General features: G+C 46.4%; 2 protein-coding genes and 1 pseudogene across 3 annotated transcripts; 2 read left to right on the forward strand and 1 right to left on the reverse strand.

Annotated features, from left to right (window-relative positions):
- The first annotated feature begins 366 nt into the window (after positions 1-366).
- On the forward strand, positions 367-6,446 carry LOC123139872 (protein LUTEIN DEFICIENT 5, chloroplastic). Its single transcript, XM_044559565.1, has 16 exons — positions 367-883; positions 997-1,219; positions 1,318-1,389; positions 1,507-1,617; positions 1,712-1,903; positions 2,006-2,167; positions 2,250-2,345; positions 2,434-2,535; positions 2,680-2,712; positions 2,813-2,893; positions 2,967-3,049; positions 3,449-3,580; positions 4,803-4,863; positions 5,129-5,194; positions 5,263-5,521; positions 6,087-6,446. Exons 1-15 carry the CDS (start codon positions 588-590, stop codon positions 5,476-5,478), a joined length of 1,926 nt encoding a protein of 641 aa, XP_044415500.1. The 5' UTR covers positions 367-587; the 3' UTR covers positions 5,479-5,521; positions 6,087-6,446.
- LOC123139873 (magnesium transporter MgtE) lies at positions 6,058-7,672 on the reverse strand. 2 transcript variants are annotated; one of them, XM_044559567.1, is made up of 5 exons: positions 7,329-7,672; positions 6,990-7,166; positions 6,735-6,804; positions 6,584-6,655; positions 6,058-6,343 (listed from the first exon to the last, which is right to left on the reverse strand). In XM_044559567.1, exons 1-5 carry the CDS (start codon positions 7,605-7,607, stop codon positions 6,288-6,290), a joined length of 654 nt encoding a protein of 217 aa, XP_044415502.1. In that variant the 5' UTR covers positions 7,608-7,672; the 3' UTR covers positions 6,058-6,287. The 2 variants fall into 2 exon arrangements, with proteins under 2 accessions (XP_044415502.1, XP_044415501.1); XM_044559566.1 differs by having other exon boundaries at positions 6,990-7,169; positions 7,329-7,671.
- A 5,982-nt stretch (positions 7,673-13,654) lies between these two features.
- Positions 13,655-17,691, forward strand: LOC123135075 (uncharacterized; annotated as a pseudogene).
- Positions 17,692-18,649: the final 958 nt, after the last annotated feature.

The raw sequence follows: 18,649 nt of genomic DNA on the forward strand, positions 1-18,649 counted from the left end.
TGAACTTTTATACGTAATAGATTTGTATCTTTAAAAAAAATTAATAGGTGGAAGCTCAAAAGAATATATTAATATGAAGAAAGCCTCTCTTGTGTGGATTTTATTTTAGTGCCTCCGTTTCTAAATATATAAGCCCTTTTACGGGTTTCACTATGGAGACTACATTCAGATGTATATAGTCGTCTTTTAAGTATATTTTCATCCGTTTTGCTCCATATGTACTGTGTACTCTATAGTGGAACCTCTAAAATGACTTATATTTAGAACGGAGGGAGTATGTCTTCTTTTTCTCACATGTTGTGTGGATTTTGTTTGCACTATGGTATGGTGGCGGAGAAGAAGATACCGTGGAGAGATGCCTCCAAGGCCCGGGCGACAGATTCCGTTACGGCAGCCTCCAAAACCCGGCGAGTCGCCGTCGTCGTCGTCGTCGCCGCCTCGTATCCGTTAGCAACAACAACAGACGGAGCACCCAACCCCACGTCCCCCCCTCCTCTTCCCTCCACTCTCCGCCCTCCACGCACCTCACCTCATCCCCTCTCCCTCCCTCTCTCCCCCCTGCCCCGCCACGGCGGCAGCGCCCGCCCATGCCGCTGCCGCTGCACCCCTGCTGCGCCGCCGTCGTCGCGGCGACGCCCGCCATGGCCACCACCGCCGGCAGCGGCGGCACCATCTCGCCGTCCACTGCCGCCGCCCCGCCGCCCCGGTACCTCGGCTCCGGCCAGGGCCGGCTCCGCCTCGCGCCGGCAGCCAGCCGGCGTAACAGGCCGCTCCTCCGCTGCTCCGCGTCCGGCGGCGACGGGCCCGACAAGGTTCTTGAGAAGCGCCGGGCCGAGCTCGCCGCCCGCATTTCCTCCGGCGAGTTCACCGCCCAGGGCCCCGGGTCAGTCAGTTCCCCCCGGCCAATCCCTTATCCCCCCCTCCGCGCATTTCTTTCCCCTCGTGCAGCTCCGGTGCTGATTGGATCAGGCGCGGTGCTTGAATTGCTCTGTCCAGATGGCTCGCGCCCGTCGCGGCAAGGCTCGCCAAGCTCGGCCCGCCGGGGGAGCTCGCGGCCGGGCTGCTCACCAAGGTAGCGGGCGGCGCGGCGCGCAGGGGCCCGGGGCTGCCGCAGGCGGTCGGGTCGCTGGCTTCCGTCGCCGGGGAGGCCTTCTTCCTGCCGCTCTACGACCTCTTCCTCACCTACGGCGGCGTCTTCCGCCTCAACTTTGGGCCCAAGGTGAGCGAGTCATCCATCGAATTGCCCCCAAAATTGCTGCCTTTTGAACCATGTCATGTTGCTAATGGTCTGTACATTTCTTCTTCTTTTACCTCCAGTCTTTCCTCATCGTCTCTGATCCGGATGTAGCTAAGCATATCCTGAGGGACAACTCCAAGGCTTATTCCAAGGTTTGGTTCTGAATTTGGTTCTAGTCATTTCCAAACAGTAAAGAAATGTTTCAAAAGGCTTCAGAAATGAGCAGCATGATGTTTGATTCAGTCCTGGTCTGATCATGGTGGGTGCAGGGTATCCTTGCGGAGATACTGGAGTTTGTGATGGGCACAGGTCTGATCCCAGCTGATGGGGAGGTCTGGCGTGTTCGACGGCGTGCCATTGTACCAGCATTGCATCAGAAGGTTCTAACTTTCTGATTACCATATCAATGTTTTGTGTTTATTGTTTTCCTATCAGTGTAACTAACTTTACTCACCTGAATAATGTGTTCGGCAGTACGTGACAGCGATGATAGGTCTCTTCGGAAACGCTTCAGGCCGGCTCTGCCAGAAGCTGGACAAGGCGGCTTCGGACGGGGAAGATGTGGAGATGGAATCTCTCTTCTCTCGACTAACGCTGGATGTCATCGGGAAGGCAGTGTTCAATTATGATTTTGATTCATTATCCTACGATAATGGAATAGTTGAGGTTATTGCTCAGATTTTGTCGTATTCCTGAGTACATTACGAAATTTCATTTGCTTATGTTTTCTGTCAACTTTACTTATTCGGTTTGCTGGTTCATCATCAGGCTGTGTATGTAACATTACGGGAAGCAGAAATGCGGAGTACATCTCCTATCCCAACTTGGGAAATACCCATATGGAAAGACATCTCCCCTCGGCAAAGGAAGGTCAATGAAGCTCTCGCACTGATAAATAATATTCTCGATGAACTAATTGCTACTTGCAAGGTAAGCCTTCTCTTATACTTTGACATTAGCAAATAGTAATTATTGTGTTTAGAAAAATCATGACATGGGACAATTACTGCAGAGGATGGTAGATGAAGAAGATCTGCAGTTTCATGAGGAATACATGAATGAGAAAGATCCTAGTATTCTTCACTTCCTATTGGCATCTGGAGATGATGTATGGCACATCTGCACTGACAAAGTCTTTTAGATATTTTTACCTGCTGATATTCACATTGCACCATTGTTCAATCCATCTATCTTAGGTGTCCAGCAAGCAGCTCCGTGACGATCTGATGACAATGCTCATAGCTGGCCATGAGACCTCTGCAGCAGTCTTGACTTGGACATTTTATCTTCTGTCTAAGGTGTGATACTGCCAATAACTGAAAACTCAATGCTATAGTAGTATAACAATGCCAAATGATAATGTGTCGTTCATCATTTTCATATTCATCAAGCCATCAATATTGGTACTTATTCTCACTGTGTTATCTATTGCTAACTTGCAGTATCCGAATGTAATGTCCAAGCTCCAAGCTGAGGTAGACTCAACTTTTATCCTTAATGTGGTTTTCCTATGGAGGTTCACACTTCTGAATCGTACAAATGCCAATTGACTTTTCTTTGCTCAATTATCCACAGGCTGATGCTGTTCTAGGAGATGGTTTACCAACAATTGATGATGTGAAGAAACTTAAGTATACTACTCGAGTTATTAATGAAGTAAGTACCAAAAAGTGTTACCTTGACACATAATGAGTTTCGTCACTGAATGATAACATTGCTGTTTTTGCAGTCTTTGAGATTATATCCACAGCCGCCAGTTTTGATTCGCCGTTCCCTTGAGGATGATATGCTAGGGGAGTACCCAATCGGCAAGTAAGTATTTTACAGCAGAATTCCATCTGTCAAGTCACTAAAGAAAAGGCCAGCTTAGAGTCTAGTCAAGTTTAAGGGGTAAGGGCTGTTCATTAGTTTGTCAGAAAACCACCTTGATTACCATGGGAGTTCGGCTCTTTTTGTCTTATTTGGGCTTTTCCACATCCTTTCCCTTAAATACTTGTGCGAGTAATATATTAGCATAGGGTATTGCAGCATTTTCCCAATCTTGTGCAGACTATTTTACTCAACATATTCTGTTTTCTGCTTTGTCCTTATGTTGCTGCTGGTAGCCATGTTTGTTTAGTTGTTGCTGTTGGGTATTTATATATGTGATACTGATTTCCATGGAAAGCTAAACTTTTCATAGTTCTGAAAATATATATTGTTCTTTTCAAGGGGAGAAGACATTTTTATATCCATCTGGAACCTTCATCGCTGCCCAAAGCATTGGGATGACGCGGATGTTTTCAATCCAGAAAGGTGGCCTTTGGACGGACCGAACCCAAATGAGACAAACCAAAAATTCAGGTTCCATCCCTATTACTGTAATATAAAACGCTTTTGGGTAAACCATGTGTCACTCTAGTTAGTACTCCATCCGTTCCTAAATATAAGTCTTTTAGAGATTCCAATGCGGACTACATACGGATGTATATAGCTATATTTCTTCTTAAATTGCAGTTGATATTAGTAGATTCATCATCAAAAGTGCTTCCAAGTTAATATATATTTTATTAACATATAGTTAGAAAAATGTGTCAAATGTATGTATAGGAGACCGTGTCGATACCAATACTATATTTACTTTTCTGTAGCAGTGGCACACTAGTACATAGCCACAACCCTATGATTTGCACAAGGTATTTGGACAGTAACATGGAATATAGTTAGGTGGATCTTATTGAGGGTGAACATGATGCAGAGATAAATGAGATGAATATTAAACTGCTACTCCAATGAGCAACAGGAAATCACACTTCTGATCAAACAAAGCAGCAATTATTTTTCACCTTAAGATTTTACCAAAAGCAAGGAGCCATCACACTTACATATCCTCTGTTGAATTTTTTATGACTGTTGTTGCTTTATGAGTGTCCCAGAAAAGATTCTTCCAATAAACATAGGATATTATAAAGAAAAATGTATTAGAAATTGTATCTTTTTATAGATTGGATATTGCCTTAACGGGAGATATATTAATGGGGTTATATATATTGTTTAGTGTTACGGGTGATAATTTATAATGCTCAATGGGTGCATTTCTAAGAGTATGGACTATGTGGTATCTTCAGCTGCAATGAATCTAACAATTTGAAATATTACGGTAGGTTGGTGCAATGGCATATTGGTTGATAAAGAAGTGATGACTGTTGTTCCTTTATGGCATATTGGTGTGATGAATCTAACAAGTATCTACTAACCATTTAGTAGATAAAAGTCGTCTTCTAAGCATACCATTGAAACTCGAAATTAGTAATAGATAAATAAATATGCAACAAAGTTATGTTCTTGTGTTGTTTAGTTTTTGCTTCTCTGTGTCGCTATGTTCTGTTACATACATCAGAACCATTATAACGTTGTGATCCTAGTTGCCACTGTCAAACTCTTAGAGATCCATTGTGTGATTGTGGTTGCTTTCCTTCTTAAGAATAGTGGTGGCATCTGCTTGCTACACTGTTTAATTAATGCCTAGCAAACCTGCTTTAAGTTATAACTCACTTGTATTCATATAATCTTGTTGAATTTTCAGTTACTTGCCATTTGGTGGCGGACCAAGGAAATGTGTAGGTGATATGTTTGCTACTTTTGAGGTAATCCATTTTGATTATTTGGGGTTTCAGCTGATAATATTGAAATAGCATTTTGCGATTTCATGAACTTTGCTGGTAATTACTAATTTGATTTAGTCGTATTAAGGCCTTCTTTCTTTCGGCTTCTTGGGATATTAGACTGTTTTTTTTTTGTGAAAACAAAGATTTGTTGCTATCCCAGCCTATGCGCTACGAGGATGCACTGCCTAGTCATTTCTTCCTTGACTATTGGGAGAATCACTGACATTCTGCAATTTCTGTGCAGACTGTGGTGGCAACAGCAATGCTTGTCAAGCGATTTGATTTTCAGATGGCTCCAGGAGCACCTCCGGTATGTTTCCCACCAGCTTTCTGATTCATCATAGCTGATAAAATATATTTATCATAGCTCTATTGTAGGTCGAGATGACAACCGGAGCAACGATTCACACAACTAAGGGACTGAACATGACTGTTACTCGGAGGATAAAGCCACCTGTAATTCCAAACTTAGAGATGAAAATTGTTTCCGATTCAGAAGGAAGCACAAGTTCTACTGCGTCAGTGGCTGTTTCTACTGCTAGTATTACATCCGGAGAAGGTCAACAAGTAGAGGTGTCGACAAGTCAAGTGTGATTTATCATTTTTGATGCTCAGATTGCAATGAGATACATAATGAGTACGTTCTCATCTCAGTTCAACTTGGAAATTTAAATAGTTATAGTTTCTTCACATTTGAATTGGTTATATTCTCTGGTATGGGCGTTCATTGGCCTTTTCACCTCCTTTCTCTTGCATTGTCCTGCTGTAGTTTTCGTATAGCACACTTCATTTACCTGAAGTGCTCAAAGATGATGTATGTCCAATAAATAAAGGCACCGCTTTTTCTTCAAAAAAATGAAGTGCTCAAAGGCATAGTCCTCGTCTGTTGAGTGTCTAGGGCAAAGGAACTTTGTTTGCACTTCTCGTTGTTAATCATGAAGTCATATATTTTATTTAGTAAATTACATCGTGCTATACATCTTTGGTGATAAAACTGTTGTACTGCTTCTGTAAACCGTATGCTATACCATCATTGTCTATGAACACGCGTGGCTGCACCTAATTAAATTTCATGATCAATTTAGGCAAGTCCTTTTTCAAAGCATATTGCCTCCATTCTTCTGATACATTATTATGATTTTTAGTCAATCTTACTGTGGAATGTGGAAGTCATTGCTCATGGAAACATTTTTCATGCGCAGATACCAGATACGGTACATAACAGACCAGAAGCTTCCGGGCGTGCTTCTTTACAAGGAAAAGCTCTCCTAAAAGTTCCCAGGCTTATTTTTGCGATACAGGCTACAACACTTTTACAGACTATAGATCTGCCTGCTACTCAAAAGCACCGCGGACACACATATTTACAGATCCACAAGTACCGGGCATGGACTCCTGCATCTCTAAAACTTCAGCATGGCCTCCAACGCGCGAAGAACGTCGTCGCGGGTAACTATACCTGTTAGCAGTGTTTAGAATATCCTGTTAAGCTTGAAAACATAATCCAAACAATAGTTGATGTTAAGGGGATGATACAGATCTACTCCCTCCGTCCCATAATATAAGAGCGTTTTTGACATTACATTAGTGTAAAAAACGCTCTTATATTATGGGACGGGGGGTGTAGTATAAAAACGCTCCTACATTAGTGTAAAAACACTACATTACTGCTGGTTTTGTCGTGTTTTCTGTTACTCACCTATTACTTGATTGTCCTGGTTTACTATCGGTAATCTGTGGATCTTCTTCTTGAGCATCAGAGCTGCGGCATCTGTTGGCATCACATGTGTGTACGGTTAATTAACTGGAAACTAATATGGGGGAAAATGATGAGTGGAAACAACAATTACCGGTCACTGTTTTATCGCATGATAGCGTGATTGCTGGAGATGTCATCACATCTGCAATCTTCGTCTTTGGCTGTTACAACAAATAGGAACTAGATTAGCAAACACAAGATGGTGATATTGAGGTAGCAACTTGTGTATGTGGGTGTGGGTGTGTGTTCTTTTTCTGTCTTTTTCTTCTTCTTGTGTCGGACCCGAAAGGCGGCAAGAGTTGTGTGTAAAACAGATGAAGAGAGAAGGGGGAGGAGCTGAGCTGACCCCATGTGAAGCCCTCGCGCAATCGCTCTTCACGACGACCCCGACGCATCTGCGAGCGCTGTCGACAACCGGGAGGCCTGACACGAGCTGAAAGTGGCCTTCAACCTCCACCAGCGCCTGCTCCGCTGTGACCATCAGCACGGGCGTCGACATGGCCTCGCGCAGGAGCGGCCCCCGCTGCTGCAACCAACCAAGCAACAAGGTTCAAAGTCAAGCAAGGGATCAAGAAGAAGAAGCACCATCAAGAGAGGAGATGACAGAGACTACAAGATCAGCAGGAAGAAGCAGCATCAAGAGAGGACATGGCCAGAGACTACAAAGATCAGCAAGAAGAAGCACCTGATCGGCAGCGTGGGAAGGTGGCTGCTGCTGCTGCTGCTGCTGGGACTGGAGGTAGGCGCGGAGGTCGTCGTAGCTGAGGAGGGAGAAGTTCTCGGGCCACTCGCCGGAGATGATGGCGTCGGGGTTCTCGTCGAGCCCGAGCCGGAGCCCGCTCCCGTCCATGAACGTGGACGCCCGGCACCCGAAGCTCCCTGCGCCGGTGGCTTTGCCCCTTCTGGCCTCAGCCTTGGCCCCTTTGAACATGGAGCAGCTCTGCAAGGTATTGATGCACGCCATGGATGCTACTCTTCCTTGTCTCGTGTGGTGGATGTTGTCTGACTGTGTTCTCTTGCAGATCCCAGCAGGAGGGCTCCATTTATAGGGAGTGAAGCTGGAGGCGCTGGGATCGCTCCATGCCCATTGTCAGTGAGCTGAGCTGGATGGGCATGCTTGCATGGGGAGGGAGGGGCTGGCCCACCGGTGAGTGAGCGACTGGTGCTGCTGAGATCCCACTTTGACTTGACGACTGATGAGTGTGCTGACAGATAAATATCTGTGTGATCAGTGAGCTTCAGCCAAGGTAGGTAGGTAGAATCATGGCGGTGAATTCCTTGGGAGAAAGGGTGGTTGATCATGGCGTTTTTAACCCCTGGGCTGGGGTGGTAATTCATGGAGGATCTGGATGTGCACCTGACTCTGAATGTGATGACAAGTTGGATCTGGACTGGGCGTGTTTTTGTCCCAGCCCGGAATCTCTGGTCCTCGGATGTGGATTGACGTGGAGTTTCCCGGACACGCGGTGCTTCCACTGGGAACGGCGGCCCGCCGGAGCGGGGCCCGGCGGCCGGCGTGGCGGGGCGCGAGTGGCCGGCGGGATTCCCGTGGGGCCCGGTCACGTGGCACCGGATAAGGATGGAGGAGTGCCGACCCTTCACTCCCTCCGGCCGGTACGGTTGGCGGAGAGCCGGAGGTCGACGTTGCATGCCGTTTTCTTCCGCCAACTCCGGCCAGTGGGTTGGGCTGTCGCCGTGCGGGCCGGGCATGCTGACCTGTCGGAGCCGGAAGGGACGATGAATGAGCCCGCGGTTTCGCGTGAATGAATCTGCGGCGGAAGCTGGCGAGAGAGAGAGAGGATCCAGCGCTCCAAAACGGGGCTGGAAGATCATGCTGCGCAGAATCTCCCATCCCTGGCAACGATGCAGCTCGTGGATTGCGGGCCTTCAAGCCCAATAACGTGGTGAAGTTGTTAACCCTAGTTGACTCTAGGCAGGCCCAGGCCGCACACGTGGCAATGGATATGGATCATCACTCTATCCATGTGTTTATATGTTGTGGTATGGAGGTACATACGAACATAGCCACCCATTTATTTCAATGCATGTCCATGCTTGTTCTGGCTTGCCTCTGTTCCAAGCTAGAGGAACTATCAACTTAGAGGTAGATTATAGTCAAGAAGAAGATGATATATGTTTTCTCATCTATGTTCCTCTGTATTGTCATTGTCAGGGTGCAACTTAACAAAACACCATTTGTTCCAGTTGTGAGAATTGATCGATCGATTACAAGCCCAGTGATTGTGAAACAACAACTTTCTTAGTGAACAAACCGATAAAATCAAGATACATACATGATATATTGGATACAGAAAACAACAAGACCCATTTTTGTTTTAAAATGAGAACATGAAGAAGGTAAGGTGGCTATGGATATATATGGTGAGTGTTCATTTCATGTGAGCATGCTTGGCTGTGCAACGAGCTGGAGAAGTTTGGGATCCTGTAGATGTACCAGAGAGTGTGCTCGGAGGTGTATCGGGTGAGCGGGTCGCCGTCTGGTCCGCCCTCACCCCTTCACAATATCATCCACCCATAGGATGCCACCTTCGGCATTATGGGCGTCTTCGCCCAACTTCATGCACCGTTGGCCTAGATTCGGGGAGACGACATGTACCATGGCCTACAAAAATAGTAGAGACCCAAATTACCATTGGTTCAGAAACAAATGTTTGTCAAATTTCATAAGGCCTTGTACAATGCGAGGTGCTTAGGGATGCATTTAGAGAAATAAACAAGCATTTCTTAAGCACTGGTGCTTAAGAAAAACTTAGATCATTTTACTAGACACTTTTGCATTGTACAAGGCCTAAAAAGAACAAAAAAATGAAATGGTTGGTCATATGGATACACCCTCATGTGAATCAAGGGTGCAGAAGTTGGTTGAGATATTTTGCTGGATTGGGAGGCGCGCCATCCGGAAGTTACCACTAGTACATAGCATGGCTAATGAAGGATCGACATGCGCTAAACGTCAGGGGGAGGGGGCAGGAGTGAGTAGGTGGCTACCAAATTTAATTTTTTCTTAGTTGTTTTCATAGGCTAATGTGGAATTGTAAGTTCTCTAGATATGCAAGTAGGTGATACACTCTATATGATGAGTTACAACATGCTAGCAAGCTACACAAGGCAACAAACAATCAGGTACTAAGTAAAGCTAGGTTCAGAGACAACCAAAAGTGATGGAGACGAAGATGTAATCTGAAGTTCACACTCTTGGGGGAGTGCTAACCTCCAGCGGAGAGCCGGGAAACAATGAATGCTCTCATATCAACGAATGTCTCACCTTAGTTTTCGAGAACCTTGGTCAACGAATGTCCAAGTTCCCTCTCACTAGGGGTAGCTCTTGGGTGAGCTCCCAACCTTCACAAATGAGCTCGGGGCACAACCACATGAATTAAAAGCTAAGGTGTGCCCGGATAATTGACTCTTGATTTGGTGGATCATCGTTTGTGCTTCGGTGTGTTTCGATGGCGGTGTTTGATATCACATGGTCAATTTATTTTAGATAGATTCACTTGTTTTTATCTACCAGTCTTATTATCTGATAGTAAAGTGGTGAAGTAATAGTTTGATAACGTGTCTTTCATGAGTTATTTGTCCTCGAATCCCTGATCTTAAGTCATCATGGGGTGAATTGCTCTTGGCAATCTTTGAGGTTTACTCGTTTTATGCAAGTTTGATCTTCTGTACATATGAATAACGAGCGAAATGTGAAGCTGCAAGAGAAACCTTCGATTTAACTACCAAATTACCGAGACTATTTACTGTTTGGGTTATTGTTCATGTTTGCATTTTATCCCTTCAACTAATAAGGTCAGGTCGTCTAAGGTCGGGGTTTCAACCTCCTTTTTTTGAAGAAAAGGTTGATCATTTTGCTAAAAGAGGAGAAAAGGTTGATCATTTTGCTAAAAGAGGTTGCTGCTTGGCCGACCTATTGGGAGCACAATCAACTTAACAAACAAGATATTTGGCCAATTTCTTTTGAACAAACAAGGTCTTCAACTTTTTAATTGAGAATTTAAAGGGTTATTATCCAAATATTATTTATTAAAATAACATTTGTAATGCTTATAAACTCAAAGAACAATATAAAAATAATGAAACCCAATATAAGATTTTCAATATATAGTGCAATACAAAGGAACTCCTATATTTGGGACCCGATAAATCCCAAACGTTCGGGATTTGATATGGCAAATAGGACGTTTTTGGTGGAATTTGTAGTTATGTGAGTATGACAACTTTAGTTGGTAAATATGGCAAATCTGTGCTCATTGGTTTTTTTTCTTCAGAAAATTACCGTGCGTGTCAACTAAACTTGCCATCCTCGCGTTACTAATATTGTCATAAAAATGTTCTATTTGTCATGCTCAAATCCCAAACATTCTGGATTTATCATTTCCGTATTTTGTGGTTAAGCCAATTTATAGTGTAATTATGTTTGACGTTCAGTATAACTTACTACTACACAGTACTACTTTCTCCGCCCGGAATTCAGTACTTATCTAGCACTAGATACATCCTTTGTTTTTTGTGGTAAGTATTATTTTTCGTTTCCAAAGTTCATTTTAAAAAGCTTCCAGTTGACTGGGCTGACCTAAGAGCATTACTAGTAGAACCCTCAAACCCTCAAACCCTTATAGCAGTTTTAAGGGTTGAGAAGTGCCAGTTTTTGACACTTTTAAGGGTTGAAAAACAGGGGAAAGACTAGAACCCTCAAACCCAACCCGTAAACTGCTTTAAGGGTTGGATTTGAGGGTTCTAGTCTTTGCCTCAACCCCAACCTTTAAAACTGTCATTTCATATATCACACATTTCATCACATTTCATCATATGACATATCACAAATTCCATCACAATTGACATAAAACAATAATCATTCTAGTTATTATTACAACACCGAATAAAATAATAATCATTCAAATTATTACAACAATGTTTGAGCAAATTACACTAATTGTTCGAATCAAATAGGACATAGAAAAGTAAAACAAAGATACATCATGGGCCAATGCGCCGCCCACCCAACTGCCAGTGGTGCTCTACTAGATCATCCCGGAGCCGACCATGAGTGGTTGCATCCTTGATCTGACGATGTGCTTGAAGAAAAGCGTGTATGCGAGAAGGGTTTCGTTCCGGTTGCACACAGGTACCAACATTGTCATAGAAACAGGGGAGGTTTAACCCTCTCTCATCCTCTAGGATCATGTTGTGTAGAATCACACAACATTTCATGATGTTCATCAAGGTTTTTTTGTCCCAAAACCGGGCTGGACCACAAACTATGGCAAACCTTGCTTGCAAAACACCGAAAGCTCTCTCAATATCCTTGCGGCCTGCCTCTTGTGCCTTGGTGAAATGAGCCTCTTTTCTTGTTAAGGGCACCCCATTTTTCTCCTTGATGGACTTCACAAGAGTTGCCCATTCGGGATAGATGCCATCGGTGAGATAGTATCCCATTGAGTACTCATTGTCCATGATTTTGTAGTTGCAAGCTGGAGCATCCCTAGAAATTAATCTTTTGAACAAAGGAGATCTATTGAGGATATTGATATCATTGAGTGTTCCCGGTAACCCAAAGAATGCATACCAAATCCATGTGTCCTGAGATGCTACGGCCTCAAGCACAATGGTAGCATCACGGCTTTTACCGCAATACATTCCGTGCCATGCCTTTGGGCAATTTTTCCACCTCCAGTGCATGCAATCAAGACTACCTAGCATCCCCGGCCATCCCATTTTTTCATTCATTTCCATTAATCTCTTTGTATCTCCCTCGTTTGGTGCCCGAAGATATTGCTCACCGTACAACCGGATGACCAACTTGGCAAACCTACAGACTGACTCCGTGGTTGTATCTTGCCCAATGCGAAGATACTCGTCGGTATAATCCGCGGGTATGCCATAAGCGAGTACCCGCATTGCCGCCAATATCTTTTGATATGCACTAAACCCCATGATACCGGCGGCGGATCTACAACGTTTGAAGTAATATGAGGCGGCCTCACAATCGGTGACAATCTTCACAAACAAACTACGCCGCATTCGGTACCTTCTGCGGAAGAGACGAGGAGGGTATGTAGGTACCTCGGAGATGTAGTCTTCCATCAAATGTTCGTGTCCGAGAGCGCGGTTCCGGTAGTGGTGACTCGCCCCATCTTCGACCCTCTCCTCTGATCCATCAGCTTCACGCGGTTTTCAAAGGATTGCACGTCGATGAGGAGGCTCATCATCTCGACGTCGTCGTCTTGCAACAACTCATCGATGTCCGAATCGTCGGATGACGACCAACCCGACGACTCGGACAACGAGTCCATGTCGTTGTTGTTCACCTCCATCTACACAATACAACAAACAATAAATTGTGAGTGCCAACAATGAATCAAAAAGGAAAAAAATAAATCAAAAAAAAAGAAAGTATAGTATACCTGCAGGGAGCTCGGGGCAGCGGCGCGGCTGCCTCTGGCCTGCCGACTGGGGGGTGGCTGGGGGCGGGAGCCGACTGGGGGGCGGGGGGCGGCGGGGCAGGAGGCCGGGGGGCGGGGCGCGGCGGGGCAGGAGGACGGGGGCCGGGACGCCGGGCCGGGAGGCGGCGGGGCGGGGCGGGGCGGCCGGGGGTCGGGGCGCGGGGCTGGGCGGCAGGCGCCGGGGAACGCCGGATCAGGCGGCGGGGAGTGAGGCACAGGGGCGGGACGCGGCGGCGTCGAGGGGAGGCGGGGGGCCGGCCGGATTTGGGGCGGGCGACGACCGGCGGCTTGGGAGGAGGAAGCGAGGGAGAAGCAAGGGAGGAAACTTCCCTCCCGCGCGACGGGGGAAGGGAGTGCGGGCTGGGGTCGAGCGCCCCCCTCCAACCCTCACTTCTACGGTTTGAAACTGGGTTTGAGGATTGGATCCTTAATTTTTTTGAGGGTTTGAAGGTTTAGGGGTTCTAGTTTTTGTGTTTTTTTGTTGCAATCCATAAAAAAACGGTTTTTTTTGAGGGTTTGAGGGTTTAGGGGTATAGTAATGCTCTAAAACAATTTGGTTCGGCCCTAACAATTTCGGGGGTTTCTCTCGTCGCCATCAGCGCCGCCGCCGCCGACCTACTCCTCGTCGCCGGCCGTCACGATTCGCCTTGCCGCAGGCACGCCCGATCCCCGAATTTCTCGACAGGGACAACCGAAGTATCCTCCCGTCCATGGAAGCAGCAGCTCCGTCGGCCGCACTGAGGGTCTACGGGCCGAGCAACTTCAGGGACGACGAGCTCGTCTTCAACAGCGGGGAGATAGTGAGGCTACAGTCGGAGCTTCTTGCCAAGATCCAGAGCTGCTACGGGCGGGTGAGACAGATCCCCGGGGTCTTCGACGCCGGCTTCTGCTTCGGCCTCCTGGACCCCGTCTCCAACATCGTCGCCGGCGCCTCCATCGCCCGCGCCGCCGTCGATTCCAAGGAGGAGGAGCGTTCTCTCCCGGGGGCGCGGCTGGGCGAGCCAGATCTGATCGGGGACATGAACCGCCGGTCGTTCCACGGCCTCGTCGCCTTCCTGACCGCCCTCTTCCCCCACCTCACCAACGCCATGGCCATCTGGTACCTCAACGAGGCCCGGCTGGATCCCCTCGTCGCCGCCCACCTCGTCGTCAATCGCCGCGGCATGGAGCTGAGCTTCGGCTTCGCGTCCGACACCACCGCGGCCGCCGTCGAGACCGCCCTCAGATGCGCCGCGGCCTCCGCCCAGCACCCCAATCCCAGCCAGTTCGCGCTAGGGTGGAAGTTGCTTTCGCATTCTGATCTCAACAATGTCGCCGCCGTGCTTCCATCGTCGGCCAATTCCGATTACTCTGACGAGTCCTTTGCCACTGTCATTGTCATGGTAGATGATGTTCTGCTCAAGAAACAGCCTCAGCCCACCTAGAGTTTTCAGCCTGGAGAAATCATGGGAGCTCGCCTCTGCTCGCCTCCTCAACTTCAGTCCAGACCTGTCTCCCATCGTCTTGGAGAAGAAGGTGTTTCTTGAGCGGGCAGCCGTCTGGCGTATGCTTCTCACCACCATCCATGGATACTATCTTCAGGCACTGGCCAGGCTGCCCAAGGACAAGCTGCAGTCTCACTACCACCACAGCTTGCTTCAGGCCGGGCACTGCTACGGCCCGCTGGATCCGGTCGGCAACATCATCCTCAACACCATCTGGTATAACCGAGCCTACCCTCCAACAAAAAATGTCGCGATATCGGCGATCAGCACCAGAGGCCTTCTGCAGATTGCTGTCCGGTCCCTATATGGTCTTGTATCCTTTCTGTGCACCCGGTGTGCCACGACACACCTCAGGCCTGACGAAGCAATTCAACGACTGCAGGCTGTCGGTGCTGATCTCCGATTCGCTGATCCCAACCTCCTCCTTGATGATGATAAAAATGATGATGATATGGTGGTATCTGCCACTGTCGAACAAGCCTACACTGCTGCGGCAGCAGCAGCAAGACACCCTGAGCCTCATCACCAGGTAGAGCTTCTCAGGCCGTCTAATTCAGTGTTGCGGATGGCCTCCGACCGTCTCAAAGGTGATGCCATGCTCTCCCATGAGGATGCTGAGCACCTCTCTGAATCCTTGATGCATTCCTGCATGTTATTATCAGAACACCAGCAGCAGCCAGAAACAGAGATCAAGGTTCTAGACCGGTGGGCACACATAAGGGTGCAACATCGGATTAACAAGTTCTGGGACCAGCATGCTAGGCTCGTCAGCATGGTGAAATCTGCAATGGACTCATACAGCAATGAGCTTGGGGTTGGCTTCCTTCTCTTTTAGTCTTTGCTCTCTGTAAAACATTCCATGTTTCCAGTTAACCTTTCTTTTGTCTTGCTGATGATTCAAGGTACCAAGTTACAAGCTTCATGTTATCTGCGGTGCCAATGAGTATGTTGATGGTCCTGTGTGCACAAGGCCTGTCAAAGGCTACTACCGTTGCTCTCACATCAACTTCCTTGCTGCCCAATCTGCTGCTACACCTCCGACGCTTTTCTTTGCTGAATGTGCCAATGATGGCACCGAAGTGCGCGTGTGCTGCCCTGTGCGTGTGCTGCCTCCCGGCACTGGTATGCGGCTGTTTTGCCCTTGCTATTAATGTTTTCCATCAATCAGATATATAATTCCCTGTCTTGTATCAAGCTGATAAGTTAGGCAGGTACGTAAACTACGAGTAATGATTCATTCTGCACCAGAGGCGGAAGAATTGTCCTGACAGATTACTGAACACAATGGATAATTACTGAAGTAAGTAGGTAGAAGTTTTTAAAAATCAAGAAAATGCCAAAAGGCAAGATGTCTAACCAAAAATAGCACCAACTCTCTGTTTTCACATGCCGGAGGCTCTGGAGGTTCAAAACAGAGCAAACCTAATAATGGAATAGCAGACACTCAGTTCAGCTGTCAAGTTCAGTACTAGTAGATAATTATAAAAGGTGAAAACCAAGCTTAAGCACCCGAGCTATTGCCGTGGTCCTATTTTTGACGGAAGAAAATAATCATGTTCATATTCATACTAGGTGATCCCATTGGGATCTGTAAGACAATGCCAACTGTAAAATCTGAAGTATCCTTTCTTTCTGAAGACGGATTATCACTACTGCACCCTATGTGAACTTTATTTCTAGAAGATTCAATTTCTTGAGGAAAGCCATCGTCAAGCACTGTATTATGTACACACCATAGGTATTATAAGTCGTCATCTCTATAAAAGTATAAAGTACTGTTATGAGTGACACCACATGTTTTAGCTCATCCTCTGTACAGCATGAGGTTTCTGATTCAGTCACCAAGCAGCATAGGCTTCTTTACCACCTTCAGAATACACCTTTAACAAAGTGTTCAATGAACTCTGCAAGTGTAAGGATATTTCAGTCTTATAGGACGACAATATTAGCAGCTCTATCATCATCCAGTGAACGCTGCTACCCACTCCCCAACCATCTACGCCGCTCACGGCTCACCCCTTGCTCCCCGAGCGCCATGAATTACGTACAAAGATTTTCTGACACGAACAGTGTAGAAAGGCTTCCTGATTTGCTCCCTTATCGATAACTAATTACTGTGCATGAATGTATAAGTAAATTTCTGTTGACTCTACCATCCATCCAATACTAACTATAAATAACATGATGTCTCTGTATATTTGCATGGCAGAACAAGTCCGTTGCATGTACTGTGAGTACCATGGGAGTAGGATTGTACACCCAACAAGGGACAGCTTCCGTGGGCGCGACATCGAGTTTGAGAAGATGCTGTGTGGAGAAGGAGTGTATTCAAAGTCATTCACCAACAATGGGATCATCGCACACAGCGGCGAGGCAAGTCGCTGTGCAGGTGCTGTGGTTGACGACTGCATCTACGACGTCTACCGACTTGACGATACGCCTATAAAGGCAGAGGACTTTGTACGCATGTCAGATGCTAATGTGGTGTTTGACTGATCGAAGAGCTCGTGCCATTTGCCAATACAAGCAGCAAAGCTGATGTCTCTGTATGTTTGCATGGCAGAGCAAGTCCGTTGCTTGTACCGCAAGTACGACGGCAGCAGAATTGTGCACCCATCAGGGGAGAGTTTGCACGGGCGCAACATCGAGTTCAAGAAGATGCAACAATAAGATCATCGCACACAGTCACGAGACAAGTGGCTGCGTGGGTACGTGGACGGCGACTGCATCTATGATGTCTACCGCCTTGACGATACACCTATAAAGGCAGAGGACTTTGTGCGTATGTCAGATGCTAATGTGCTGTTTGACTTTGAAGAGCTCGTGCCATTTGCCAATGCAAGCAGCAAAGCTGAGTTGCATGCATGATGATGCCAGCCTTTGTATTTGCTAGCTAGCTAGAGAGACAGAGAAATTTAACCACCACTTTAGTTAGTGCCATTGCGAAATGCTGCTTGCAGTTCATCAAGGGATGGATGCCTTGTGTTGTTTTCGTATCAGGGTTCCCATTTCTTTGCTGAGATATTGGTCCAAGAAAGATGCATCGGTCTTTTGCTGTCATGCAAACTTTATGTTACTCACTGGCTATATACTGATATCATTACTGTCAAAAAAAGGTCTTATATTAAGTTACCGAGGGAGTACATGCTTTATGTTCATCTGCAGTACTATACTATGCAATTTAATTGGAGTGTCGGATTCATGGAGACGTTGCAAGTTCTTGTCAAGGTAAAGAAACGAAAAGCAGAGAAAGTTCATGTCTCAAGTTTGGTATCTAGCTGGTGCGCTCACTTAAGCTCTTGTGAGCCATAAGACCTCTTACCACGGCAAGTCCCTGCGAAATAATTTTGGTAGAGAGAAAAAGTGGCGCGCAACTGTCTTTAGAGAAGAGAAGCACGAGTGGGCGACCCGATCTTTACGGTGTAGGATTGATGAATGAAGGGATAATTGTCGCTCCCTCTTCATGGCGTAGGATCGATGAATGGAGGGATAACTATCGCCCCCTCTTCACGACGTAGGATCGATGAACAGAGGGATGACTAGTTGCAAGCTGCCAAAAAAAAAAGAGATGGTGGCCCAACGAGGAGGATGCCAACCATAGCATGCAATCCGAGTTCAAGACGTGGAGCACGGGATTGCTGCAATCTTTGCAAGGGAAATCACGAACACTAACCCACACAACCACCCTTAAGTTGTGGAGCACAAATTATGAGCAACTCCACATGGGATCACGAGAATAAGGGTAGCAATAAGTCTCCAATCTCATGATGAGTCTTATGTCTTTGTCTATTAATAGAAATACCGAAAGTTCTCTACGAATGGATGCACTAATGTATTTATATTGGGGACACACCTCCAATATGTGTGAAAGCAAACTAACTTCGAGAACCAAAATAGTGTGAAAACCGAACTAGCTTAGGTGTGAAACCAAACCAGCTTAGGGAATTGATGAGGTAACTTCTAAAATTCTCTTGTAAGGTGTACTTAGCTTATTTCATCATCAAATATTGTTTCGTTAGAGTCAGGACATTATTTTTTAGCAGCAAACTTGT

This window comes from Triticum aestivum, chromosome 6B (genome assembly GCF_018294505.1).
Source record: "Triticum aestivum cultivar Chinese Spring chromosome 6B, IWGSC CS RefSeq v2.1, whole genome shotgun sequence".
Taxonomy (NCBI): domain Eukaryota; kingdom Viridiplantae; phylum Streptophyta; class Magnoliopsida; order Poales; family Poaceae; genus Triticum; species Triticum aestivum.

What these genes read in the sequence shown, in the direction of transcription:
- LOC123139872 (XM_044559565.1), top strand. Translation starts at nt 588, where the DNA reads ATGCCGCTGCCGCTGCACCCCTGCTGCGCCGCCGTCGTCGCGGCGACG. An exon ending in CTACTCGAGTTATTAATGAA is followed by an intron (nt 2,894 to 2,966) that starts GTAAGTACCAAA and finishes CTGTTTTTGCAG; the next exon opens with TCTTTGAGATTATATCCACA. An exon ending in GAGACAAACCAAAAATTCAG is followed by an intron (nt 3,581 to 4,802) that starts GTTCCATCCCTA and finishes TTGAATTTTCAG; the next exon opens with TTACTTGCCATTTGGTGGCG.
- LOC123139873 (XM_044559566.1), bottom strand. Translation starts at nt 7,607, where the DNA reads ATGGCGTGCATCAATACCTTGCAGAGCTGCTCCATGTTCAAAGGGGCC. An exon ending in ATGCGATAAAACAGTGACCG is followed by an intron (nt 6,656 to 6,734) that starts GTAATTGTTGTT and finishes TGATGCCAACAG; the next exon opens with ATGCCGCAGCTCTGATGCTC. An exon ending in CCAGGACAATCAAGTAATAG is followed by an intron (nt 6,344 to 6,583) that starts GTGAGTAACAGA and finishes CACTGCTAACAG; the next exon opens with GTATAGTTACCCGCGACGAC.